Below are 25,820 nucleotides of genomic sequence, written 5' to 3' on the forward strand. Positions count from 1 at the left end.
CGTCCCACTCCCCCGCTCCCCCCGCTTGCGGCCGTCGAGTCGCAGGTCTCTAACCGCTATCTATAGCACTGTCTATAAATACCCCTGCCCCGGGCCCGCTCTGTAATTACTCGGGGTGGGGCGGGGGAAGTAATTATGGAGACCTGGTGGGGGGAGGTAGTGACCCCCCAGGCCCGCCTTTCCCCTCCCACTGTACCCTAAATCCCGCCCAGGACTCTGCTGAAAGGGGACTGTGGGCCCCCAAGGGGGAGGGAATTGGGAAGGGGGGCTGTGACTGGACGTCTGAGTCCTAGAAAAGGAAGGGGCTGGGGAAAAGATATTAGGGTTCCCGAAAAGAGAATCTTAGGGTATAAGCCATTGAGTCCCTGCAAAGAGTAGGGGAGAGCAGTCGGAGGATCAGCAAGGGAGAGTTCTCATTCCCCCCATCACCCTCAGGTGGAGACCGAGGGTGGGGTTTCTTCTCGGTGAGTGGGGGCTCTGGGCCGCCGGGGTGGCCGGGGACATACAGGAGCGGCGGCCACGGAGGAGGGAGCAGTGTCGGAGCCCCGACGGCGTCTCTGCATGGAGCCGGGCCGTTGAGAGCTGTTGCCACCGGACAGCCTCTGATCTTCCCGGACCCCCGCGTCCAAGGCTCACAGCCTGCTCGCTCTCTCCTGTCAGCCTCAGGACGTCCAGTGCCTCCGGCGCCCTTGGGTCCCTGGGACCCGGTGTTCCGGTCGCCAGTCATGGGGCGGTGTAGCCGCTGCCATCGCCTCCTCCTGCTCGTACCTCTGTTGCTGGGGCTGAGCGGGGCCCCGGCTTGGGCAGGTAAGAGGAGCCCCGACGCCTGAGTCCTCCGGAGTCAGGCTGGAACTTTTGGGTACCCTCGGGCAGGGGACAGCTTATGCCTGGGGCGGAGCTTCTGAGTCCGACAAGGGATTTTTGGGGATCAAAGGTCCAGGCTAGGGGGCAGGATACCTGGGTCCCTTGGAACCAGGTTAGGGATCTCTTTTCTTGAAGCGATTTGGTGAGAGCAGCTAAAGCCGAAGGTGGAGGCTCACCTTAGGGAGCGATGAGTGGGGCTGGATATTGGGGTCCTGGGGAGAGCGGAAGATGGCCAGGGCTGGTGTGGACCAGCCCGTAGTGGGGTGAGGGGTAGATGACAGTGTGGATGGGTGAGGGGTGTGTGTATGTCTTCTGGGCTTTCTGTATCTCTGGGTTGAGAGGGAGCATCCTTGGGTCAGAGCAGAGCCTAGCGAGTACAGAAAGAAGGGATGCCTGGACTGTGTGTCCCATTGGCTTCCCGACAGGATCCCCTTCCCCCTCCTTGTGCCCTCGATGCTGCCACGCGGCTGGCTCTGGGGAGCACTGGGGCTGGCTGCCAACAGGACGGCCGCTGGACAGGCCGGGATCAGGTGTCTGAGGTGGGAGCCAACTCTTTGCATTCCTGCCCCACCCCTCCCCCTCTGGCCAGCCGGGCTCTCCTGGGACCCTGGTGTCCACAACCCCAATCTTTTCCTTCTTTTTCCCAGGATCCAGAATTCCTGGCTCCTAGGAAAGGGGATTTGATGTCGGAGATGGGGGTGGGAGGTTGAGAGCACCTGGGGCCTAGGCAGGCTGATGCAAGCCCCCACTCCTGGAAACACTGGAGGCTCATTTGCATATAACTTGACTATTCATTTCTTCTCTGCCCTGGAGAGAAAATGGTCAGAACAACAGCATAAAGGATTTAGATTAGATTACAGAAGGAAGAACTTCCAAGTTGTGAGGAGTAGGAGGCTCAGGGACAAGAAACAAGTGTGCAATGTCTGTAGACGCTAGGAGTCTTTCTTAGGGGAAAAGGGACCCTTTAGCATGGAAGCATGAGACGACAGTCTCTTATTTGGGGGCTGAGTGGGTAGAGGTGGACTCTGTAGGGAAATGGGTTAATGTGGAATTCATAGGAGTAAGGAATGGGGTATTTTGGGGCTCAGAGGTGGTGGTGGTGGGGTGATGGTGCTGCCAGTGGGGCAGATTGGGGCCAGAGACAGTGGGGCACATATGTGGCCTGAGGTGGAATGATGGGTGGGCAGCTTGTGGGTGGGTCATCTATAGGATGGAACTGGACTCTCCTGGGGGTTGGTGAAGGGCAGGGACCTCTGAGGTTTCCTTGGCCTGGGGTCTCTGTGAGTCTCTGTGTCTCTGTCTCACTCACCTTCTGTCTCTCAAAGCAGCCCTTGTGTGTTGGTGTTTGCGGAGCTGCCACACGCGGGGGCCAGGCTAGGGTGGGGGTGGGGGTGGGGGCAAGGCCGTGGTTTCCCGGCTCCTGGACTCAAAGGGCCTTTTCTCTGCCTGCCCGCCTCACCTCACCCACCCCACCCAGCTCTGCTCTCCTGATCGCTCTGGCCCCTTCCCTGCCCCATGCTTCTGCGAAAGTTTTGCAGAAACTTTCTTTGGGATTTTTCCAATCTGGAGCTGATGGTGTGAGCAGTGTGCATAGCAGGGAGCAAGAAAGGGGAAGTGACCTTTGTCTTCCTGGGAGTTTGAGCCCTAGGAAGCCAAGTTCTAGGTGGATAGGGCTGGTGGCCTGGGTCTTGAATCTTTGAATTGCGAGTGGTGGGGGTGGTGGGGCAGGGTCGAAGTTCCAGGTGTGGGGAGCTTGCCCGGGTTTTGGGCAAGGACTCTGATGGGATCCACAGATGTGTGGCTCAGGGCCCTGGACCTGCTCCGGCTCCGCGTGGCAGCTTCAGGCTCCCCCCCAACCCTGCCCCCATCCCATCTCCCAAACTAGGGGCCCAGGCTCCTGGGTGGCTCTTTCTTGCAGCTCCTTCCTCAGCATGGTCAGAATTGTCCCCCACCTCCCCAAACATGGGAACTGCAGCAGCTGAAGCCCCCTCCCCATAGAGCTGCCTCTCCGCTCCTTCCCTGGTAGCCCCCCTGCACCTCCCGTGCCCAGGATGATCGATTGCCCAGATGTTGTTTGTGCTGGAGACATGGGACAGAGGCCAGAGACCCAGAGACTGAGAGATACGGAAAGGGAGTGCGAGAGCTGGAGAAAGACAGGGAAAGAAAAAGGTAGAGAGTGTGAGGAAAATGGAGGAAGACAGAAGAGAAAGGGAGACAGAAAGACCAACAAAAAGAGGAAGAGAGACAGAGTGAGAGAGAGAAGGGGAGACGAGTGGAGAGTTGAGAGAGATATTAAGAGAGAATAGAGGGAGATTCATAGGCTGAATTGTCATTCATAGATATATAGAGAGAGTGAGCATGATGGGTGCTGGGGCGGAGGAGGGAGCGGGGCAGGGGTGGGCGTGGAGCTGAGTACAGGGTCAGGGCTGCTCTTTTCCAGGTGAGTCTGCTTTCCCAGTCATTCAGGCCCCGTTCAGGAGCAAGTAAAGGAAAGGTGACCTTTGTCTTCCAGGGAGTTTGAGCTGCAGGAGGCTGAGTTCTAGAGCCCAGTTGTCCTCCATCTTGGCTCTCCTGTGGGTATGTCCCTTCCCCTGACCCTTTTGGACGCTCCTCCCAGGTGCGCCCCCTGTGGACGTGCTCCAGGCCCTGAGGCTCTCCTCCCTCCCTGATGGTGTCCGGAGGGCAAGAGGCGTCTGTCCAGCTGATGTGGCCTACCGAGTGTCCCGACCTGCTCAGCTCAGTGCACCTACCCGCCAGCTCTTCCCAGGTATGGTGACATGGTGGAGTAGGGAGAGCTGGGCTAGCTCATGGGGTGGGGTCTGGGGTCAGAAACCTGAAAGAAATGGCCTTATGGCCCTCGTTGCCTTTCACTCCACCTGCGTGTGTCTCTCTTGGGTCCCAGGAGGTTTCCCCAAAGATTTCTCTTTGTTGACTGTTGTCCGGACCCGTCCTGGCCTCCAGGCCCCCCTCCTGACTCTCTACAGTGCCCAGGGTGTCAGACAGCTGGGCCTGGAGCTTGGCCGACCTGTCCGCTTCCTGTATGAGGACCAGACTGGCCGACCTCGGCCTCCAGCTCAGCCGGTCTTCCGAGGCCTCAACCTAGCAGATGGCAAGTAAGTTAGTTTGCTCCTCTGGTCTGCCTGGCCTGCACTTCCCCTCCGGCTGCTGCCCCAGAACCCCCACTCCCTAAACTAGGAAACCCTGCCTACCCTTTGGCCACACCTCACCTACCCACTGACCAAACTTCAGTCACTTCTAGCCCAGAGTTTGGGCTTAAGAGTTTATGTAGTATTAGCCTGTACCTTGGGCAAGTTACTTAATTTTTTTGAACCTCCATTTCTGTGTTTGTAAAATAGGAAGAATAGAATCATGATAATCAAGTGAGAAAGTTGTTGCATGGTGCCCGGTGTATTGTAAGCACTCAATAAATGATAGCTGCTGTGATTACTACTGTTATCACTGGCCTTCGCCCTTCCATCAACTGCTCCCCAGCTCTGTTGACTTTCTCTCCTTCAGTCAGCCACTTGAACCTCTCCCCCCATGATCAGGTGGCACCGTGTGGGTGTGGCTGTGAAGGGCCAGTCTGTCACCCTCATTGTTGACTGCAAGAAGCGAGTCACCCGGCCCCTCCCCCGAAGTGCTCGTCCAGTGTTGGACACCCATGGAGTGATCATCTTTGGTGCCCGTATCCTGGATGAAGAAGTCTTTGAGGTAACCAGAGCAATCAGAGAACAGAGTGATTCCTGGTCCCTCTTGTGTCCACTTGTGTCCCATCTTGTGTCCACTCCCCTTCTGGCCCCAGCACACCATCTTCCTATGTCCTAGCCCTTCATTTATCCTCTCAGGAATTTATATTTCCATTTCCTATTCTCAGGGCTAATATTCTCTGTTAGGACATTTAGGCGTCCACTTACATGGCGGCCACTTACATTGCAGGACTGTCCATAGCCACTTATTCTGTCACTCAGTCTTCATCACTCTGCCTATCCATCCATCCTTTCAACCAATCTGTCTGCCTACTCATCCATTCACCCACTCACCTATCCATCCAGTTACACACCTACCTACTCAAGCATTCAGGTTTGTATCCACCCACCCACCCATCCTTCCTCTGCTCAGCCACTCCCTCCTTCAAACCACTCATCTATCAATCTGTCCTTCCATCCATCCATCCTCTTTAACCCATCTGTCCATCTATTCACTCATCCATCCACACACCACCCCATCTACCATGCATATGGGGATGCATGCATCCATTCATCTACCCATTCACACACTCATCTCCTCACCTACACACTCTCCATCCAACCGTTCATTCATCCACATGTTCACTTCCATCCAGCTACCTACCTGCCAATCTGTTTCCATCTGCTCTGTACATCCCATTTGCCAAGCCACCAATCTACCTATACATACATTCATTCACCATCCACCAACTCTCCCATTCAGTCGTGCATTTGAGCCCCTATTCACTCATCCATCTAACCATCTATCCATCCATCCATCTGCCCACTCACCTGGCCAGTTAACATTTCCTGAATACCTGCTTACTCAATGCCAAGGGGAACATAGAAGAATAAATATAAGTTCTCTGTCATCCCAAGGAGCTCCCCATTCTGCTCTGGAGATGGGGCAATATTCCTAAACTACAATACAAGGCAGAGTGTGCTCACCACATGTGAGCACAGATAAAAGCCATTGGAATTCCAAAGTGGTTTCCTTTTCCCTCATTTCTAGAGGTCCTAAGAATTCTCATGACTGCCAGTGGAAGGTCAAAGCAACTATGGCTGGGCCACTGTCTCCAGGAGCCCCTGTGAAAAGGTTCAAGCATTACCACAGGGGCAGGGGGTAGGAAAGAGTGTTGAATTTAGAGTTGGATGGCTTGAATTCTAGTCCTGATTCTTCTACTGTGAGTGACCCAGGGCCAGTCATTACATTACCTCTTTGAGCTTTTCTGAATAGAATGTATCTGGAAAACGGGCTTAAAAGTCCTTGTCCGACTGACTTTCCCAGTTGTTGTGAAGACCCAATGGGATTATGAATGAGAAGGTCCTTTGAAAACTGAAAAGGGCTGTGCACATGGAAGGGCTGATGATGGCCTTCTCTCATTATATAGTTTTACCTAGGATTGGCCTCCTGCCCTTTGTCTCAGACTATATCTTTTGTCTCTTTCTGAAACCCTCTCTGCCTCCCTCCATTGGTGTTCCTGCTTCATGTCTTTGCAGGGTGATATCCAGGAGCTTGTCATTGTTCCGGGGGTGCAAGCTGCCTATGGATCCTGTGAACAGAAGGAGCTGGATTGTGAGGGGGCTTGGAAGGAGAGACCTCAGAAACAACAGTTTCACAGAGCCCAGAGATCTCCAAAGCAGCAGCCATCAAGACTTCATAGGCCCCAAAACCAGGAGCCCCAGCAACAGGTGAGGGAGCTGGGTGAACCCTAAATTGCAGCACACCCAGGGAGGGAAGACAGCCAGAAATCTCCCAGGACAAGTTCTTCCAATGTCCAGAGCTCCCCATCCTATTTTGGGCTTCTGGTCTCCCCTCTCTAGTGCCCCTCCCCAACCACACCTCTCTATTCTCATCATCATCCCCACCTCCCTTCCAGTCCTCATTCATCAACCTTTTTATTTTCATTTAAAAATAAAAAGAGTCATTATGAAGAATTTGTGGCTGGGAACTGTGTCCCCTCCTTGTGTCTCCTCCTCTGATAGTCTTCCTGGAACTGTGTCCTTGGGTTTCCCATCCTTTCCTTGAATTAAGGGATTGGGAGAGAGGGTGGGGGTGAGACTTGGGGACAGAGGGTGGGAGACAGAGTAGAGGGGAGACAGAAGCAGGGAGAAAGAAGTTGAAATGGTAAGACCTAGAAGGAGAAATGGGGAAGGAAGAGGAGATTGAGAGAATCCCAAAAGAGTGGTGGGTCTGTGTGGGGGCAGGGCCTCTCTGGCCCCCTGCACATGGAGGTGCAGGGTAAGAGGCTGTGGTGGGGAGAAGGGAAGGGAGACTATGGATTGGGTGGAGTTTGGAAGGTTAGAGTGACAGATATGATCTAGGGTCAGTGGTCTGAAGATTGAAGAGTCAATTCCTTAATTGTGTCTGCTTCTGTCCCACATGCGGGACCCCTCCCTCCTTTCCTACCTCTCCCCATCTCCCTCCTGTCCCCCGACCTCTCCTTTTATCCCCAACTCTATTTCCCAACTCCATGCCTACCCTGCTTCCCAATCCCACACCATCTCCTCACTTCTCTCACTCCACCTTACCTCACTCGCCTTCATCCCCTTTCTACCTATTCCCACTGCCCCTTCCCTAACCCCAGCCCACTGAGTCTCTCTACTATGACTACGAGCCCCCCTATTACGATGTGATGACTGCGGGGACGACCCCTGATTACCAGGTAAACTTGAGGGACCCCTTCCTTTGCCCTGTTCTTCCTACCACCTTGTGCAAACATCTCCTAAGACACCAACTGCAGGGAGAGACACCATATATTTAGATTATGGGAATTTCCTCACTGTCCCCTCCCATGTCTCTCTGCTACAGCGGCCTCGGCCTTGGAACCCCAACTACAGGGCTCTCCCTTCCCCCAGGGGGCGTCGGACCCCACCCCGAAAGCCTACCCCACCTGCCAAGAGGTCAGCAGCCCGGCAGGCATCCCCCTCACCAGGCTGGAGACCCTCTCGAATTGGAGGTTCTGGCCCAGCACGGGGCCAGCCTCCCCTCTCCCGACGCCCAGCTCGGCGGGCAGCTCCCCCCACTGCCCGAGGCCCCCCCAGGACCAGAGACAGCGGTTACCGGCAGGTAGAGCCGGGGCATCCAGATCTCTGCCCCCGAACCTCTATGACCTTGGAGATTCATTCTCCCCAAACTGTTCCCCCTCCAAAGGGGCTGCAAGATCTGAGATTTCCCCCACCCCCCAGCACAGACAGACACTGCCCTCAGGGAGGGGGACAAGGTGCTGCTTTGCTGTCCTTCTTGCTAACCTCTCTCCTTTCCCGCCCATGCTACTCTTCTCCCCTCCCCCTTGGGGTTAGTACCCAACTCCAGGTGAAGAGGAAGGAATCCTGGAGCCAAGCCCTTTGCCAACCCCTGAGGAGGTAACTCCATCCCCACCCTCACCCTAGCTGGGGGCAAGTGGGCGTCTGTGACCCACCCCTCAGGCCCCGTGTCATCTTGATAAGTGAGCCCTTCCTCTGGCCGGAGGGCTCTTTGTCATATCCACTTATGGCCTTCTGACTTCTGGCCACCCCAGACCTATGGGTCTGCTTGTCTCTCTCAGTGCAGCCGTTTTTCTTCAGTGTCCATGTCTCGTTCCATTATTCTTTGATTCTGGAGTAACCTCTTTTCCATATTGGTGTCAAATGGTTTTACTTCCTGTGTCATATTTATGTTCCTAGGAGCCATTTTCTGTCCAATGCTATCATTTTTCTCTTCTCCCAGTCTTCCCATCCATTTCTTTGGTCACTCATTGCCTGGACTCTTTTGCCTATCGTATATCCATGGACTGTCCACTCTGTGTCCAGCCCTCCGGCCACCCTTCTTGTTAGCCACCATTTCTTCTCACCAAGCCTATTTTCTGGACATCCCCCCTGACTTAGGGTGTTTGATGGCCCTCACTTGCTCCCCTTGCTCTTTTTGGGAGAAAAATTCCAGTCACAATCACCATCAGAATCCTTTGGGCTGGAAGTTGTCACACCCTGGGGTCCAGGGAAAAACTCCTCTCAGCCCTAATGCCCCCGTCTACCCCTCTCCCTCCCCATCCCCGGGAAGGAGCAGACAGATCTCCAGGTCCCCTCCACAGCCGACAGGTTCCTGGCAGAGGAATATGGGGAGGGTGGCACAGACCCCCCAGCAGGGCCCTACGATTACACCTATGGCTATGGGGACGATTATCGTGAGGAGACGGAGCTTGGCCCTGCCCTCTCTGCGGAGACAGCCCACTCAGGAGCCGTAAGTGAAAGGAGCTCCTCTTCCATTCTTGACCTCCAGTGGGAGCTACAAGAATTGCTTCCTGTTGTTTTTGATTATTGTCTGTTGGCTGTGAGCTATTTCCCATTGGTGGTTTGCCATTTTCTGTCCACATAAGATGTATATGTTGCTTGAAAATATTACTTCCTGCCTTCCCTTGCCAAGTGTCTTACTCTATGACTCTTTATGGATGCTTCTACCCAGGGCATGGGATTTTTTTTTTTAATCTTATGGCGACTTCCTGTCTTTCTTGGCCACTTCCTGTCTTAATCAAGCTGGGCTTCATAAAGCTTTTGGTCAATAAGCCCTTACTTGTGCCCATTTTCACTCTGTCTCCATCATTTCTTCTTGATCAAAACAATTTCTTATCTATGTTGCTGCCAAATAATCTAGCTCCCTATGTCACACTTTCTAACCTATGGGCCACTTCCTGTCTGTCTTTTCCTGTCTTCTCCAGCCATGGCATCCATCTTGGTGATTGTGTCAGGTTGGACTGAAAGGGACTTATTATTTGTATTTTGACTCTAGTTTTTCACGTTGTCTGTGACAATTTCTTCGGATAATAAGCTACTTCCTGTGTGTCTCAGGTCATCCAAAGCATAAAGTTTCCATTGTGGGCCTAGATATTTATCATGGCCACTTCCTATATGTACTAGCCTTGATGTTTGTGTTTTCTGGAAGAATTGTCTTTCTTTGTCATAATCCCCTTTCCAGGAGTCACTTTCTGTCTGTTTTGTGAATTTCTTATTTCTCTTGGTCATGGTAGTCATGTCGTTGTTGAAGGTCCACTTCCTGGATTCTCTTTATTTGGCTGTTTCCTGTCTGTCCAACCACTTCCTGTTTGTCCTGTTCATTTTCTAGCCATTTTGGCCATGTCTGATTTTTCTTGGCCCTGGTACCATCCTTGCTTCCAAGTGTTTGTCCCTTTATTCTGTCTCCCTTAATTGATTCCCATGTCTTCAAACATGCCCTGTCAGGTGGGATATTTCCTGTCTACTCCACTTCATCTTTTGCCTGCCTTGCAGTTAGAGCTGCCTCCTCTATCCTGCTGCTCCATGCCATAACTCCTGTCTCTAATATTGCCACCCTCGACCCTCTGGTGCCTTTCTTTTATGCCGCTTCCTGGAATTTTGGGGTTGATCTGCAATATGGAAGTTTGGAAATTGATCATTACTGTTTGGTCAGGATGGAGGTGGAGGGGGGCATTCTGAAGGTCTTTGTTGGAAAAGATGGGTGGTGGTGGTAAATGTCTTCCATTCTCCCTGTCCTTATCTTGGTTCTGGCCCTAGAGTTGGGGGTGGGCATCTGAGTGGAAGTATGGAAGAGAGGCAACTGGTGGGCTTGGAGTATAAATGGGGGACAAAGGGAGAGTATATCCTTGCTGAGAGAAGAACTGTGGAGACTTGAGAGGATCTGCTCTGAGGTTTGAGTAACTGAGCTCAAGAGCTGTACTTTTCCAAAAACCAATTATGGGTCTGAGTTTGGGATATCAATGGGAACTGCCCTCCACATCTACATAGAGTATGGATGTTTAATCTCTGGGGAGTTTTTAACTTGTGTACACCTTGAAATTCTAAGAAAAATTCTGTGCATAAGGGCATACATTTTCTTCTTCTCTGAAGACTCCATAGATTACATCAGATTATCATATGGATCCGTACTCTCCTCCCAAACCCCAATAAAAATCTGTCCTCAATCTTGGAGAGATTCTTATTTGGTGGGTTGGAGTAAGGGTGAGGAAGTTGATGGTTTCTTAAGTTTCTAAGGATTCCTGGGGTCAGAGGAAGACTGGGGAACAGGGTGGGGTCCTCCAGAAGAGGCTTTGGGGGAGATTTGGGGGTTTGGAATCCCAGAAAGAGTATGGGGACCTTCTTGGAAGAGGTTCTCAGGGAGATGAAGTGGTTCTGTTTGCTGAGGTGGGGCTAGGAATTGGGGGATGGGGAGCCCTGAGATCTCCTTGGCAGGCTTGGGAGATCTGTGAAGAGAGAGCCTTGGCGGAAGGGTGGGTTTTGGGGATAAGGTCAGGGAGATCTCCAGAGGACCTGAGAATGAAATGAGAGTTGGGATGGGGGCAGTCCTGGTGTCCTGGCTGCTCACAGGCCCCACTGGGGGGTTACATGTGTGTCTCCCTCAGGCTGCCCGTGGACCCCGGGGGCTGAAGGGAGAGAAGGGGGAGCCTGCAGTGCTGGAACCTGTAAGTTACTCTGATCACTGAGCTGAGGGAAGTGGAAAGGAGGGAAGGACGGAGGAGTGCTAGCCTTGTGGCCACTGACTTTTAACCTTGGACTCTGCAGGGTATGCTAGTGGAGGGGCCGCCTGGCCCAGAAGGTCCTGCGGTGAGTCTAGCTGTGATTCAGAAGCCTCCATTCTGTTGTCAGAAACCCTTCCTACACGCTCATCTGTGCCTTCCCCACATATGCCCAAGCTTCCTTCTCAGAATTCCGGAGCAGCCTTCCAATCAAAGCTCCCAGTTCTTCAGATCTCTTTCTGTAAAGACCACCCCTCAGCCACATACCCCTCTTCTCTCTCAACGCCCACACCTGACCCCCTCCTCTTTTGTTCCTCAGGGGTTGACTGGTCCCCCTGGCATCCAGGGCAACCCAGGCCCAGTTGGAGACCCTGGTGAGAGGGTAAGGGAGTGTTCTTATCTGGGGGGAGGGCTGCAGAGGAGCCACTAGTATCCAGTGGGGCACCATACTCAGTAATTTCTCGTTAGCTGACTGATGAGTGAACAAGAGGCTGGTGTGCTTCCCAGCACTCAGAAAGGAAGGCAGGCTGGTTGGGGAGGAGGGCAGTAGTCTGGTGTCTTACCTGCATTTTTCTCCTTGGGGGTGGGGGTGGGGGCGGGGCTCAGGAAAGATCTAGAGAAGTCTGCTTTTATCCCGTTGAGAAAGGTTTCAAAATGATGCCAGAACACTAATATTCCCGTCGCCTATCGTCGTTTTCTTCCTGCTCCAGGGCCCCCCTGGCCGAGCAGGGCTCCCTGGATCAGATGGGGCCCCTGGCCCTCCTGGAACATCTCTCATGCTCCCAGTGAGTTACCTGGGTTTTGGGACGGGCTGATGGGGAGGGCAGGGGAATTGTGTTGCGTTACCAAGAACCAGAAGGCCAGGAAAGCTGAGGTGTCTCTAAAGACCATCAACCCAAAGGACTGATCTTTTAGGGGACTCATTAGGGGACCTAGAACCAAACATGGATCTTCTAGAATCAAACTAGGCAGAACATCCTGTGTTTCAGGGGGTCTAGAGTCAGAGGAGAATCTTTTGGGAGGAAGGGGCTAGAGAGCCGGGGAAGACCGGAGTTGAGCTTTTGAAAACCTCTAAGTGATTAGCTGAAAACCTTCCATGGAAGACATTGGGGGAGGGCACAGGGAGGTGTCCCAGAGTCTGGGAGATTGGGCAGAAATGCTGGGTGACACCTCTGGCTGGGAAGGTCACATGGATTTCCTGGAAGAGAACCTGGACCTTCTCTCTCTGCCCCTCAGTTCCGGTTTGGCAGTGGTGGGGGTGACAAGGGCCCCGTGGTGGCTGCTCAGGAGGCTCAAGCCCAGGCAATTCTGCAGCAGGCACGGGTGAGTAGGGCTGGAGGGGATCTTGGTGGAGAGATGGGTATGGTGTGAAAGGGAAGACTGTAGGAGGGGTTGGAAGGGTTGGTTGGAGTGAATGCAGGGCAAGGGAAGGTCTGGGTTAGTTTGGGGCTGAGAGTGATACTGGGGAGAATATAGGGCAGTGGAACAAGGATTAAGAGTGGAAGGGAAGATTTGGAGGGTATACTGGGGTTAGCAGTTCTCCAGCTGCCTCTTCTCAGCTCTGCTGTGTCCCCTGCTCCCCTAGATGGCACTCCGTGGACCCCCTGGACCCATGGGATACACAGGCCGCCCTGGACCCTTGGTGAGTGAGTGGGGTGTTGGGGTGTTAGGGGGCTCTTTAGTTGTATGTGGGGGTATGGATAGTTCTGGAAAGGAACCAAATCAGAAGTTATTTTGCTTCTGGAGAGGGCTTTGAGGTCACTGTTGGGTGTATCCTTTAACATAGCCAACTTGTCTTCTTTCTCACAGGGACAGCCTGGGACCCCTGGCCTGAAAGGAGAATCTGGAGACCTAGGACCTCAGGTTATACCCCTCACCCATCTGATTCCAAACCCAGTGCCTCCCCCCCCTGTCTAGGCCCATTAACCTTGCCCCCAACTCTCCCTCTCCAGGGCCCCAGAGGACCTCAGGGCCTCACAGGCCCTCCTGGCAAGGCTGGGCGAAGGGTGAGTGAGTGGGAGTGGGATGGGTGATGGTGGGAGATGGGGCACAGAGCATGGAGGACTGTCCCCTGCTTACGTTGACACTTGCCTTGCATCTGCAGGGCCGAGCGGGTGCTGATGGAGCCCGAGGGATGCCCGGAGAACCTGGAGTGAAGGTGAAGGCTGAGCCCCTCTCTGATGCTTAGCTCCCAGCCCCATCTGAGCCTGTTTGTTTCCTGGGGATGTCTGAGTTCCCCAGGTCCCCTCACAAAGTAGCACTGCCCACTCAGGACACGATAGGGAAGGGTGGGGTGGGAAAGGGACTTGGACCTCATCTGGGCATCCTATCTTCCTCCTAGGGTGACCGAGGCTTTGATGGACTCCCAGGGCTTCCTGGGGAGAAGGGACACAGGGTGAGTATATTGGGGGGTAGGTATCTCAAGGCAAAGGAAGGGGGCTGAGGTTCCCAGCAAGAGCTCAATGGGTGAAATTGGTTAGTGAATTGAAGAGGGTCAATGTCTGCCTGTGTTGGGGGCTCTGGGGCTCCTCTTATCTGTTTGCCCATTTTCCAGGGTGATACTGGTACCCAGGGCCTTCCTGGCCCCCCTGGCGAGGATGGAGAGCGGGTAAGTGTTGTGGCCAGGGCAGGGGCTTGGTACGGGAGAGGGCTAGAAGGTGAGACCACTTCATCTTGTCCTCCTCCTCCAGGGAGATGATGGGGAGATTGGGCCTCGGGGGCTGCCTGGAGAGTCGGTGAGTGTCAAGGGGGTGGAGTTGCTTGTTGGGGGGAGGGCTGTGGGGATGCCAAAGGAGGGACATGGGTATGAAAGGGACACATTTTCTCTCACCTGTGCATGCTGCATCTTCCTCTCGCCTGAATGCAGGGACCTCGAGGTCTTCTTGGCCCTAAAGGCCCACCTGGTATTCCTGGACCCCCAGTAAGTAAATGACCCTGACTTCTGACCCTGATCTCACCTCCTAACCTCTCTAAGTCTCCACCTCCCTAATTACCCCACCTCCCCTTCAGTGTCCCCTCCCTAGCCCCCCACCTAGCCCGGCTTCAGCCTTCATCCTCAGGCACCCTTGCAGGGCCATCTGGTGCAGGGCACCAAAGCCAAAAAACACATAAAAAAGTCCTCAAGAAAAACAAAACAAAAACCCACAAACCCACAGACCCACAGACCCACGCCCTGCGGCTCTGGGCCAGCTGTGTTTGCTTAGGTCTGGGAGGAACTGGAGGTCTGACCCATGTCCCTCTGCCCTGTCCCACCCTCTGGAATGGCCAGGCCTCTCAGAAACCGCAGGTCCCTCCAGGGCACAGGCCTGCCTTTCAGCCTGCTCACACCCCTCTCATGTTTCAGGGAGTCCGAGGCATGGATGGTCCCCATGGCCCCAAAGGGAGCTTGGTGAGTAATGGGCACGGAACCCCACCCAACACTTAGCGCCTAGGTTCCCTGCCAAGGCCTCGTTCCCTTTGCCACCAGTTTGCCCCCCTGCCTGCTCTGGTTCTTGCCTTCTTGGCTGTCCCTGCTGGGACTCAGCTCTCCACCCTGAGTTTGTTTGTCACCATCTCCTTCTGACCCTTGCCTGGTTGCCTGTTTCTAGGGACCCCAGGGAGAGCCAGGACCTCCTGGACAACAGGGCACTCCTGGGACCCAGGTGAGCTGTCCTGTCCATCCCCTCCCTAACTTTAGCGACTTCCCTGGGGCTTCCACAGTGTGTCAGACCCTGAGTGGGGCCAGGAAATTAGAGTCTCAAGTCTTTACTGCTCATGCTGTGAATGGGGGATGTTGGCTGGAGGAGAGTGCCCACCCCGGTGGGGCCCCGGTGACTTCTCTCTCCCTGTGTGTAGGGTCTCCCCGGGCCTCAGGGTGCCATTGGCCCTCATGGAGAGAAGGTAAGCGACTAAGTGATCTGGGGGGCAGGAGACATGCTGGGTTGGGGGAAATGTCAGGAGGGCCCTAAATGTCTGGCATGGACTTTAGCCATGTTCGGACCTGAGCCCTCTGGTGACGCTGAGCCTCCTCATCTTCTTTCAGGGTCCTCGAGGGAAACCGGGGCTCCCTGGCATGCCTGGCTCAGATGGACTCCCGGTGAGTGGGTGCCCACTTCTTATTCCAAGTGCTCCTTGACCCTCCACCCCACTGAATGACCGCCAAGCACCTTCAGTGACTAGCCATACTGTGTGTCCCTCGCACTGGGAGTCACTGATAGTGCCTGCCCATGGTCAGCCGGCATCATTAGGTCATAGGGGAATTTGTGTTGAAAAAGTATAGAGAGGGGTGCAGGGAAGGTGACAGGGACCAGTGATCACATTCTTCTTCCCCTACCTTCAGGGTCACCCCGGGAAGGAAGGTCCCCCTGGAACCAAAGGAAACCAGGTGAGATCTTCCACACCTCCTTTCACTCCTGGAAGGGGTCTCCATCCAGACTCTGGGGCCTCTAAGTCTTTGCGATTTCCTCGTCTCTTCATTCATGTGGCTCTGACAGTGTTTTCTAATGTTGTCACTTCCATTTCTCCCAGCCCCTGAGGCTCCCACAGTGACACCCTGTGACCCCTTTATAGATACCTTCCTTTCTTCTTCCAGGGTCCATCTGGACCTCAGGGTCCTCTAGGATATCCAGGACCTCGAGGTGTCAAGGTAAGACACCACCAGGCTGGGAGATAAAGGACTGTGGGTGGGGGAACCAGTTGGGGTTTTAGGAGCTTGGTCCTCCCAATCTAACCTCCATCCCTGATCTCTGTCTCTATCCTCCTCTCCAATTCTAGGGTGTGGATGGAATTCGGGGTCTAAAGGGTCATAAGGGTGAAAAGGTGAGCACTGTGCCCCTAACTTCCCAACACCTCCATCCTGCCCCCACCAGCCTCTGTGGACCTCTTCCTCACTTTCTGTCCTCCTGCCTGCCCTTCAGCTCCTGAAATCCACCCTTCCATCCATGTTCTCCAAAATCCTCCATTTTAACCTCCTGACCCTCTGTCATCTGTGGTGTCCTTTCATTCACATCTTTCTCAGGGCGACGATGGCTTTCCTGGCTTCAAAGGTGACATGGGAGTGAAAGGTGACAGGGTGAGTAGACACCCCCACACTGGCCCCCCAGCTCTAAGTCCTAATGATCCTCCACTTTGGAGCCCTCAATTACCAGCCTATTCCCTGGACACCCCGGAGTCCCCATCTGCAGTGCTGTGTACCCGTTAGGGCCTGGTCCTAGAAGGATGACAACCGCATGGTCTGTGTTCCTCTAATCACAACACTCTCCCTGTCCCTGTCCTGCAATGGTTTCTGAGATCCCTGCCAATCCTGCTCAGCCTCACCAGGGCCTGCCTCTCCTCTTGGGGCCTAGCCCCGACCCTCAGTCCCTGACACTCACTTTTCCAACCCTCTCACTCAGGGCGAGTTTGGAGTCCCTGGTTCCAGGGGAGAGGATGGTCCCGAGGGGCCGAAGGGACGTACCGGACCCACAGGAGACCCTGGGCCTACCGGGCTCATGGGCGAGAAGGTGACGGGATGAGCAATCTCTAGGGATGTGGAGAGGATGAGGTCCTGGGCCCTGGGATTAGGGTAGGCATGTGGTTGACAACAGCTGGAGTCAGCGAGTCAATTGAAGATGACCATGCGTTAATTATGCTCTTCTCTGTATAAGGCATCTCCTGGACACTGAGGGGTTGAGGGACAATGGATAAGACATCAAGGAAAAGTCGCTGTCAGGAAGAGTTTACAGCAGATTGATGGGCACAAGGCATAGAGGCTGTCATAGGGTAACTGTAGGTGTAAGGCAGGCTGAGAATGTGTCCAGACTCAAAGCAGTAGGAGTTCCAAGAAGGGAGAGAGTCAAGAGCTGGTGAGCTCTGAGACCTTCGGAGCTAACGCTCACTTAGCACTTCCTAGGTGTCAGCCCTGTGCAGACTTGTCACATCCATCCTGTGGGGTAAGCACTATTACAGTCCTGTGTCACAGAGGCACCGGGAAGTTGACATGCTTGTTTGTCACACAGCCAATGAGGGGCAGAGCCAGGGTTTGAGCACAGGCAGTCAGTCAGGTTGCAGAATCCCTGCTCCCAACCTCCACTCCACATCTGTCTTGGGAAGCCAGGCCAGGCGGTGAAGCATCGGGAAGTGGGGTGCATGCAGGGGAATTGGAGTGGTGCAGAGGTGGCCCCAAGCTGTGTGCAGGCCTGCAAGGGGACTGGCCTTGGAGGAGCATGAGTGTGCTGGAGAAGGTGGAGCTGAGGTTGACAGCTAGGCAGGACAGATCACAGCCCCCAACGGCTTGGTGGAGCTGCACACGTTAGTCTCCGGATCCAGGGGAGGCAAGATTCCAGCACTACAGTCCGGGAAAATCCACTCTCAGAAGGGAGAGCTTACAAAAGCCAGGCAGCCTGTGAGGCAGGAGATGAGGAGCCAGAGGCTGGAGGTTTGGTGGCGCGTTGCTGGGTGGGGCCTGGCTCCCATCTCTGAGGTTTGGGGTCTTCAGGGATGGAGTGATACCTGCGGCCCCTCTCGCTCCAATTGCTCCCTGACTCTCCACAGGGCAAGCTGGGTGTTCCTGGGCTGCCTGGCTACCCTGGACGCCAGGGTCCCAAGGTGATGTGATGCCTCATTTGTACTCCCTTCTCCCTTTCCCTTCCCTGATGCCTGATTTCAGGAAGCACAGACTGACGGCAGTGGGGCTCTAGAGAGAATTTCACCCACCCTGTTCCACAGGGGAGGGAGCAGAGGCCCAGAGAGCAGCAGGGCCTTGTTCATGGCCGCCTAGTCTGAGGCGCAGAGCCTAGCTAGACCTGTGGTCTCCCAGAGCCCAGGTCTCCCACAGTGCCGCCTCCCTCACCTCTCCTGACCCTGTTTGGCCCTTTGTAGGCCCTCCCCTTTCCCGACTTCTCAATGTTTCCTTCTCTGTCTTCACCAGGGGTCTCTGGGATTTCCTGGCTTTCCTGGCGCCAGTGGAGAGAAGGGAGCCCGGGTAAGCTGGGGGAAGAGAGCAGGTGCGGAGGGAAGGGGGGCTGTGTGGGGAGCCGTGTCTTGAGTGACGTGTTGTCTGCTTCATTCCCACCAGGGCTTGTCTGGGAAGTCAGGACCTCGGGGAGAGCGGGGCCCCACGGTGAGTGCAGGGCTGGGAGAGGCCTGTGGCTCAAGATCCGAAGGGGTGTGTTGGGTTTTTCTGACAACTCCTCTCTCCTCTTCTAGGGTCCACGGGGTCAGCGAGGTCCCCGAGGTGCCACTGGAAAGTCTGGAGCTAAGGTGAGTGGTCTTGGCAGTGCTCCGTCAGCTGTCTGCCCCTTGGCCCAGCATCCCCGCACTCCTCTGACCCCAGGGGAAGCTAGAAAGCAGCTCCTCTGACTCTGCTTCCCCCACAGGGAACATCCGGTGGCGATGGCCCCCACGGGCCTCCTGGAGAAAGGGTGAGTGTGGCTGCTGTGTCCCGGTGCCCAGCGCTCCCCAGGGAGCCCGAGCGGAGCAGCTCCCTCTCACCCTAGGGAAGAAGCTGTGTTCCCTGCCCAGCCTCCTCCCGTTCTCCTGACTCAACCCAGCTCTGTCTCTAGGGTCTCCCTGGGCCTCAAGGCCCCAACGGGTTTCCTGGCCCCAAAGGACCTCCGGTAAGCTGACCTCTGACCCCTGGCCTACCTTGGTTCTCTGAGTCCTTCCCCATTCCCTTCCCTGCCTAGAAGGCACCTGACCTCTGAACCCCTTCTAGGGCCCCCCTGGGAAGGATGGGCTGCCAGGACACCCCGGCCAGAGAGGAGAAGTGGTAAGTGGTGCCCTGGCGCCCTCAGACCCTCAAACTCCAGAGCTGTCCGGAAAGCCTGCCGGGGAGGTTCTCCCGACAGAGTGGAGAGCCTCAGGTGCTTCCTGCTCAGACCCAGGGCACAGGACTTGACGGTGACCCTGCCCGCCCTCCGGGAACCTGGGCTGTGTCCCCCAGTGTCCATCCCTGACTGTGTGCTCTGACTGCTCTCGCCTCTCCTCTCTCAGGGCTTCCAAGGGAAGACCGGCCCCCCTGGCCCTCCAGGGGTGGTGGGACCTCAGGTATGTCTGCCCTTTGGAGAGAGTGGGCCCCAAACCTTGGAGTCAGTCTATCTGCCCTTCTCCCTTTTCCCGTCACAAGCCCCTGCCCTGGATCCCTGGGGCTGGGGTAAACGGTGGGGGCTGGGATTTGGAGCACGGATGCCACCTTCAGTCTGTTTCCTGGGCCACTTCTCATGTCTCAGGTCTTGGAGAAGAGGCGGTTCCCCAACGGGAACACAAGGTGGCATAGTTACACTGAGGACTAATACCCAGAACAGCCACCTGGGAGAGCCCCCAAGAACTTCCCAGTAGCTTTGGGGCAGGGATAAAAGGGTTCTAGAGGGGTATTTTAGGGTGGCCAGGGTGGCTGCTTTGGGAGTCTGAGATTGGAGTCCCTCTGCCTCTTTCCCAGGGAGCAGCAGGAGAAACTGGGCCCATGGGGGAGAGAGGTCATCCAGGCCCCCCTGGGCCCCCTGGAGAGCAGGGACTGACCGGAACAGCTGGAAAAGAAGGAACGAAGGTCAGTAAGGGGCCGGGCAGAGGGGAACTTGGGGGACAAGGGTTGGTTGTGGTGCTGAAGGCAGTTGAGGGTTTTAGGGGGCTCAGAGATCTCTGCATAATTTGGGAGCATGGCTGTGGGTCATCACTTTTCCCTTCCTTTTAGGGTGACCCTGGTCCCCCTGGGGCCCCAGGGAAAGATGGTCCTGCTGGGCTAAGGGGCTTCCCAGGAGAGAGAGGCCTCCCGGGCACTGCTGTGAGTGTGACCCCACCAGACCACCTGTAACAAGTCACCGCGAGTCCTGCACCCCTCAGAGACACCCCACTCCCATCTCTCTGAGCCTGAGCCCCACCCCCGACCCTGCATGTCTCTGACCCCCATTCCTGTGATGTCCCACTTTCCTGACTCACATCTATTGCTCCAAATCTCTGGTGCATAGGGTGGAGCTGGTTTGAAGGGGAATGAAGGTCCGGCTGGTCCCCCCGGCCCTGCAGTGAGTCTGGGGTCCTTTGGGGCAGGGGAGGAACCAGGAAAGGGGTGGGTGAAGAAGGGTGAAGAGTGGTGTCTGGATCTAGGTGGGGCTGTGGACTAGGCCACGGAGTCTGGGGTCAGCCATAATGCATCCTATTTGGGGCTATTTTCCTGGGAACCATGGTCAGGGGTTCTTTGGTGTGAGTGGGCTGTGGTCTCCTCCATGGGGGTCTGACTCCATTTCCTTTGTCAGGGCTCCCCTGGGGAACGAGGTGCAGCAGGATCAGGGGGACCCATTGGCCCCCCAGGGCGCCCAGGACCTCAGGGTCCCCCTGGAGCAGCGGGAGAGAAAGGTGTCCCGGTGAGTATGGGGGGCACTGGGTAGAGATACTGGGAGGGGTCTGTGGGCTGCTGGGCTACGGAGGGTTTCCTGTGAGGGTGTTTGAGGGTGAGGGCCATTTTCAGGTCATGACTCCTTTCTTCGCTTCCTACAGGGTGAGAAGGGCCCCATTGGTCCTACTGGCCGTGATGGGGTACAGGGTCCTGTGGGGCTTCCTGGTCCTGCTGGACCCCCAGGCGTGGCAGGAGAGGATGGAGATAAGGTGAGGGAACCCACAGCCCCTGGACCCACCTTCTTTCCAGATGAGATTGCAGATATGGGCATGGCCCTGATCCGTCTTATTACTTCCCCCCTCTCCCCATCTCCTTTCTCTAATGTCTCACCTGCCTTCTCTTCCCAGGGTGAGGTGGGAGACCCCGGACAGAAGGGCACTAAAGGGAACAAAGGTGAACATGTAAGTGTCCGTGACCTTTGACTTCTGACACCTGTCCTTCAATCTCATTCCCATCTGGTCTCTCTCACTGTCTTGGTGTCTCTGACTCTCCTTTCTTCTCCAGGGCCCTCCCGGACCCCCTGGGCCCATTGGTCCTGTGGGGCAGCCTGGAACAGCGGTGAGTGACTGATGCCTGGCCCGCTCTCGCCAGAGGCCCCTGCAGTCCCCAGTCTGCCTTCAGTTCTCCTCTGCCCTTGGGGCTGGGGATGGAAGTAGAGGGCTCTGGGCCTGGTGCCCAGCTCTGTGTGGGGTTTGAGGATAGAAAACAACTGACCCCTGACCGTCTCTGTGTCCTTGTCCCTGCCCTCCCCCACCATAGGGAGCAGATGGAGAGCCTGGAGCTCGGGGACCCCAGGGACACTTTGGAGCCAAAGGTGATGAAGGAACAAGAGGATTCAATGGGCCCCCGGGACCCATTGGTCTACAGGTGAGTTGGGGGCTGGAGACAGGGGCTGAGAGTTGGGGTCAGGTTGGAGCTGATGCCTACCCTAGCCCCCTGCCAGCCCCCTTCTGAGGAGGACTGGGGAGGTGGAGGCAGAGGACTGGGGGAGGCAGGCATGTGAGACTTGAGGGATGGAACTGGGGGGCCTATGATGGGTTGGTCACCTGGGTCTGTGCTGTGTATTCTGTACAGGGTTTGCCAGGCCCCTCCGGGGAGAAGGGAGAAACAGGAGATGTGGGCCCCATGGTGAGTGTGACCCCACTGATGGTGTGTGACCCCTACTGACCCCAGCCCAACCTACTAGTCACCACCCCCATCCAGCCCCACCCCAGTACCCCACGGCCACTGTCCCCCTGCTCCCTGGCCTGGCTGCCCCTCCTCCTCCTCTCTGCCCAGGATCTCTGCCTCATCCAGCCCTCCGCAATTCATGTGCGTCCACCACTGTTCCTCTCACTTCCCTCCCCGATTGCGGGTGTATCTGTTTCTCCCCAGGGACCACCTGGCCCCCCAGGACCTCGAGGCCCAGCTGGACCCAATGGAGCTGATGTGAGTCCTCTTGTCCTCTTGTCCCTCAGATTAATGTGGCCAGTCCTATGCCTCCCTTTCCCCAAACTATAAAGTCTAGTCTCATCTCAGGTTCTACGTGGAGCCACTGGCCTCTCAGAAGGCCACCCACTGTGTCACCTCTGTGTGACCTCGGGGGCCCTCATCCAATCTCCTCCCCTGGAATGGCACCTCCTCCCCTAAGCTATGATCCCTATTTCTGTTCCTCTTCCAGGGTCCACAAGGTCCCCCAGGAGGTGTTGGGAACCTGGGTCCCCCTGGAGACAAGGTAACTAGGAAGGGAGTGAATGGTCCAGTCTTGGGGGGAATAAGGGTTGGACTTCTGCAAAGTTTGGTTGGGGGTTCAAAAGAAAATGAACTGTGGGATACCAGGATTTGGGGTGAGGAGGAGGATTTTTGACCCCAACCTCCTTGCAGGGAGAGCCAGGAGAGTCAGGATCTCCAGGGGTCCAGGGTGAGCCAGGTGTCAAGGTAAGTGGTAGCTCTGAGCACCCCTCCCCGATCCCTTTCACCCCCCTCAACCTCTCCCTCACTTTTTCTGTGACCTCCTGGAGCTGGAACCCCTCTGTAGCCCAGGAGTCTCTGCCCCAGCCATTCTCTGTGGGGCCTGGTCCCTGGGTCTGAGTGAGTCCTGCCATCCTTTCATCAAAGGGAAGAGGGGCCCGGGGACACCCCTTATGGGCTGCCTTTCTGTGTACATCCCACTGTCACTGAGGAAACTGGGGGAGGCTGAGGGTGTCTTGGAGGCAGGGGCTGCATCCTTGATCTTCAAGACCCTCTTGGGACCTTACCATCATCCACTTGCCCTCCAGGGTCCACGCGGGGAGCGTGGGGAGAAAGGAGAGTCCGGGCAGCCAGGAGAGGCAGGACCACCAGGGCCTAAAGGCCCCACCGGGGATGATGGCCCCAAAGGGAACCCTGTGAGTTTGGGGGGAGGGGCCGAGAGGAGGGCCCTATGAATGGGAGACCTGGGAATGTGTGTGTGAGGATCTTGGAGCGTGGGAAACCCAAGAGTGGGGAATATCTGGGAGGAAGCCTCCTCTGGGAATGGGGTCTCCTGGGAGGGGTATGGGGGCTAGGATCCAGAGAGAGAACATGAGAGATGTCCTCTAGTTAATACCTCTAGTTAATACTGAAAGCATTAGAAGGCATGTAGTGCACGAGGCGGGAAAGAGGGTGCAGGAGACCCTCTTTCTAGGTTGCTGCAGGTGGGCAATGCGTCTAGAGTTGGGAGTGTGGCATGTGCCCCTGGGGGTCCGTGTTGGCTCTGGGTGGGTTTAGGAGACTATGAGCCTGACGTTTGTTCTCCCTCTGGATTAGGGCCCTGTTGGTTTTCCTGGTGACCCTGGCCCTCCTGGAGAAGGTGGCCCTCGGGTGAGTCTTACCCAGGGAGGGGAAGGGGCAAAGGTGGGGGGCTTCTATAGAGGGTCACTGTGTGGCTGATGCGCTTGGCTGTGGGAAGCTGGAGGCATGGCCAGGCAGGTGGAGGGATGGGAGGATCAGCAGTTTTGGGTGATACCAGCCAGATTGGGGGCTCCCCTCTGACCTTGCTTCATCCCTGCAGGGCCAGGATGGTGCAAAGGGTGACCGCGGAGAGGATGGCGAGCCAGGGCAGCCTGTGAGTGACCAGTGAGCCCTGCCCCCACCACTGAGCCCAAGCCTGCAGATCCATTTCCCCTCTTCTTTGCCCCACTCCTGAGAGGTCCCTTGGCTGGAGGCTAAACACTCACCAACCCCTATTCACCCCTCTCCAGGGATCCCCTGGTCCCACTGGGGAGAATGGACCTCCTGGACCACTTGGAAAGCGGGTAAGTGAGGTGGACACCTGGCATCTTGAGGGGCAGTCTGTGGGCAAGGTGGACTGGATGGGGCCATGGCAGGTGGGATGGGCAGGGAGATGCCAGGTGTCTGGGTTGTCCTTGGGTGGGTGCATATGTGCTTCAGCACTCGTGTTTGTAAGGGTGTTGTGTATATTTGGGTATGTTTGTTCTTGGGGCTTGGTATTTAAGTCCTTGCCAGGGGCGGTGGTGTGCACCAACCAATCAGAATGGACACTGGAGGAAGGGGCTGGTTTCTGGAGGGCCCCTGCTGGGCCAGGAATTAACTCTTTAGTTGCCAGGGCAGGAGGTGGGGCGGTCGGTGGTGTGTGTGGGGAAGTGGCTCTTCAAATGCTCAGAGCTACTCAGCATTTTAACAACTGGCCCAGCTGTCCTGCCTCCTCCATCTGTAAATCCGCCTCTGCGCTGCCTCATCTACTCTTGTTTCCCGTCTCTATCTGCAGGGTCCTGCTGGCACACCTGGTCCTGAGGGGCGACAAGGAGAGAAGGGAGCCAAGGTGAGGGAGAGGCTGCCCTGGATGCTGGCATTCCCTCCATCGTCCTACCCCCGTGCTCCTCAGATTCCTCTGTTTCTGAATGCTACCCCACGTCCACCTCCCCCGCGCCGAGCCCCTTGTGGGGACGGGGTTCCCTGAACTCTTCCTGCTCCAAGGGCTGCTGTGGGAAGCCCTTGGACTCCCTGTCCCCACCCACACCCCCATCCTCTGCCTCTTAGGACACATTTCTTATGTGTATTTCAGGGAGATCCTGGTGCTGTGGGTGCCCCGGGAAAGACAGGCCCTGTGGGTCCTGCAGGCCCAGCAGGAAAACCTGGTCCTGATGGTCTGAGGGGGCTCCCGGGCTCAGTGGTAAGTCATGGTGTGCAGAGGCTGGGTTGGGTGGGGGGAGGGGCCATGGGAGGAGTAAGGTATGGGGACACTGTTCCTGACGTCTGTGGTCCCCTCAATCTGCAGGGTCAGCAAGGTCGTCCTGGAGCCACAGGCCAGGCTGGGCCTCCAGGTCCTGTGGTGAGTGACTATGGATTGGGTGGGGTGCCTGGGCCAGTGGGCATCCAGCTGAAGGCCTGGAGGAAGTGGGACGTGGTGGGGAAGAGCTTGGGTTCACCTCCCCCTGGAAAGAGTGACTTCCTGTCTCCCTACAGGGACCTCCAGGGCTTCCTGGCCTCAGGGGCGATGCTGGAGCCAAGGGAGAGAAGGTGAGTGACAGACAGACAAGTGGCCAGGTGTCCCTCCCCTCACCCTCACCCCCTGAATGCCCACTGCTCTGCCTCGGGCTTCCCGCACCAAGTCTTTGGGGGTCCTTACTCAGTGAGGACTGTTCACAGCCTCTGCTCTTTCCTCAGACCCTGTGCCCGAGGCTCTTTTGTTGTCTGGGCTCTGACCCCCATGGTCTCCTCCTGAATCCATGTGTCTCCTCTCTGCACCCCCCCTGACCACCTGTTCCCTTCTTCAGGGTCACCCAGGTCTCATAGGACTGATTGGGCCCCCTGGGGAGCAGGGTGAGAAGGGTGATCGGGGACTTCCTGGCCCTCAGGGCTCCGCTGGACAGAAGGGAGAGACAGTGAGTAGAGGGCGTGGTCCTGGAAGTTCTGGGGGATGAGGGTGTAGATTTGTGTTGGGAGTGGGAGAGGTTGGGGATGGAGATTCGGCGGTGGGGTGAGGGCAGGGGGAGGGGGGATGACCAGCTGAACCAGGCCCCCCCTTTTCTTAGGGTATCCCAGGAGCATCTGGATCTATTGGTCCTGGAGGGCCCCCTGGCCACCCCGTGAGTACTCCATCTGTTCCTCCACTAAATTCCCTAAACCCCATTGATTCCCCCTCTATAATCTCCCAACGGCTTCCATGGCAACTGCCAGCCTGACAAGTACAGGCCCCAGTTTCCCCCATATGTTCTTACACTGCAGTGTCTCCTTCATCCTTCCAGGGTCTCCCGAATATCCCCATGTCCCCTCATGCCTGCCCTTCCTGTGGTAACCCCACTGTCCTGTGGACTCACGGCCTTGCCTCTCCATTCTTCCATGCCCCGACCTTCCCCTGTGGTGACCGTCTCTTTCTTGTTTTTCATTTCACAGGGACCTGCTGGCCCCAAGGGAGCCAAAGGAGCCACAGTGAGTGAA

General features: G+C 56.1%; 1 protein-coding gene across 3 annotated transcripts in view; it reads left to right on the forward strand.

The window, feature by feature from the left end:
• The first annotated feature begins 374 nt into the window (after positions 1–374).
• COL11A2 (collagen type XI alpha 2 chain) overlaps positions 375–25,820 on the forward strand; it is a 28,751-nt gene continuing 3,305 nt past the window's right edge. The window contains exons 1-62 of one of the 3 annotated variants that reach the window (XM_019660818.1): positions 375–435; positions 661–807; positions 3,482–3,631; positions 3,767–3,977; positions 4,413–4,575; positions 6,090–6,281; positions 7,178–7,255; positions 7,893–7,955; positions 8,629–8,808; positions 10,961–11,020; positions 11,121–11,162; positions 11,394–11,456; positions 11,785–11,859; positions 12,311–12,397; positions 12,660–12,716; positions 12,884–12,937; positions 13,027–13,080; positions 13,179–13,232; positions 13,416–13,469; positions 13,629–13,682; positions 13,765–13,809; positions 13,941–13,994; positions 14,418–14,462; positions 14,662–14,715; positions 14,909–14,953; positions 15,096–15,149; positions 15,393–15,437; positions 15,645–15,698; positions 15,827–15,871; positions 16,071–16,124; positions 16,447–16,554; positions 17,585–17,638; positions 17,961–18,014; positions 18,108–18,152; positions 18,239–18,292; positions 18,409–18,453; positions 18,595–18,648; positions 18,747–18,800; positions 19,025–19,078; positions 19,470–19,577; positions 19,722–19,811; positions 19,996–20,049; positions 20,281–20,388; positions 20,522–20,629; positions 20,768–20,821; positions 20,925–20,978; positions 21,180–21,287; positions 21,495–21,548; positions 21,795–21,848; positions 22,081–22,134; positions 22,284–22,337; positions 22,679–22,786; positions 23,187–23,240; positions 23,431–23,484; positions 23,621–23,674; positions 24,148–24,201; positions 24,445–24,552; positions 24,658–24,711; positions 24,846–24,899; positions 25,157–25,264; positions 25,415–25,468; positions 25,776–25,811. In XM_019660818.1, the coding sequence (XP_019516363.1) occupies positions 726–807; positions 3,482–3,631; positions 3,767–3,977; positions 4,413–4,575; positions 6,090–6,281; positions 7,178–7,255; positions 7,893–7,955; positions 8,629–8,808; positions 10,961–11,020; positions 11,121–11,162; positions 11,394–11,456; positions 11,785–11,859; positions 12,311–12,397; positions 12,660–12,716; positions 12,884–12,937; positions 13,027–13,080; positions 13,179–13,232; positions 13,416–13,469; positions 13,629–13,682; positions 13,765–13,809; positions 13,941–13,994; positions 14,418–14,462; positions 14,662–14,715; positions 14,909–14,953; positions 15,096–15,149; positions 15,393–15,437; positions 15,645–15,698; positions 15,827–15,871; positions 16,071–16,124; positions 16,447–16,554; positions 17,585–17,638; positions 17,961–18,014; positions 18,108–18,152; positions 18,239–18,292; positions 18,409–18,453; positions 18,595–18,648; positions 18,747–18,800; positions 19,025–19,078; positions 19,470–19,577; positions 19,722–19,811; positions 19,996–20,049; positions 20,281–20,388; positions 20,522–20,629; positions 20,768–20,821; positions 20,925–20,978; positions 21,180–21,287; positions 21,495–21,548; positions 21,795–21,848; positions 22,081–22,134; positions 22,284–22,337; positions 22,679–22,786; positions 23,187–23,240; positions 23,431–23,484; positions 23,621–23,674; positions 24,148–24,201; positions 24,445–24,552; positions 24,658–24,711; positions 24,846–24,899; positions 25,157–25,264; positions 25,415–25,468; positions 25,776–25,811 (4,428 nt within the window). In that variant the 5' untranslated portion in view covers positions 375–435; positions 661–725. Of the gene's footprint in view, positions 436–491; positions 808–3,481; positions 3,632–3,766; positions 3,978–4,412; positions 4,576–6,089; positions 6,282–7,177; positions 7,256–7,892; positions 7,956–8,628; positions 8,809–10,960; positions 11,021–11,120; positions 11,163–11,393; positions 11,457–11,784; positions 11,860–12,310; positions 12,398–12,659; positions 12,717–12,883; positions 12,938–13,026; positions 13,081–13,178; positions 13,233–13,415; positions 13,470–13,628; positions 13,683–13,764; positions 13,810–13,940; positions 13,995–14,417; positions 14,463–14,661; positions 14,716–14,908; positions 14,954–15,095; positions 15,150–15,392; positions 15,438–15,644; positions 15,699–15,826; positions 15,872–16,070; positions 16,125–16,446; positions 16,555–17,584; positions 17,639–17,960; positions 18,015–18,107; positions 18,153–18,238; positions 18,293–18,408; positions 18,454–18,594; positions 18,649–18,746; positions 18,801–19,024; positions 19,079–19,469; positions 19,578–19,721; positions 19,812–19,995; positions 20,050–20,280; positions 20,389–20,521; positions 20,630–20,767; positions 20,822–20,924; positions 20,979–21,179; positions 21,288–21,494; positions 21,549–21,794; positions 21,849–22,080; positions 22,135–22,283; positions 22,338–22,678; positions 22,787–23,186; positions 23,241–23,430; positions 23,485–23,620; positions 23,675–24,147; positions 24,202–24,444; positions 24,553–24,657; positions 24,712–24,845; positions 24,900–25,156; positions 25,265–25,414; positions 25,469–25,775; positions 25,812–25,820 lie in introns of those variants that run through there. The other 2 variants (XM_019660819.1, XM_019660820.1) reach the window with 2 other exon arrangements.

Source organism: Hipposideros armiger, unplaced genomic scaffold (assembly GCF_001890085.2).
Source record: "Hipposideros armiger isolate ML-2016 unplaced genomic scaffold, ASM189008v1 scaffold_331, whole genome shotgun sequence".
Taxonomy (NCBI): Eukaryota; Metazoa; Chordata; class Mammalia; order Chiroptera; family Hipposideridae; genus Hipposideros; species Hipposideros armiger.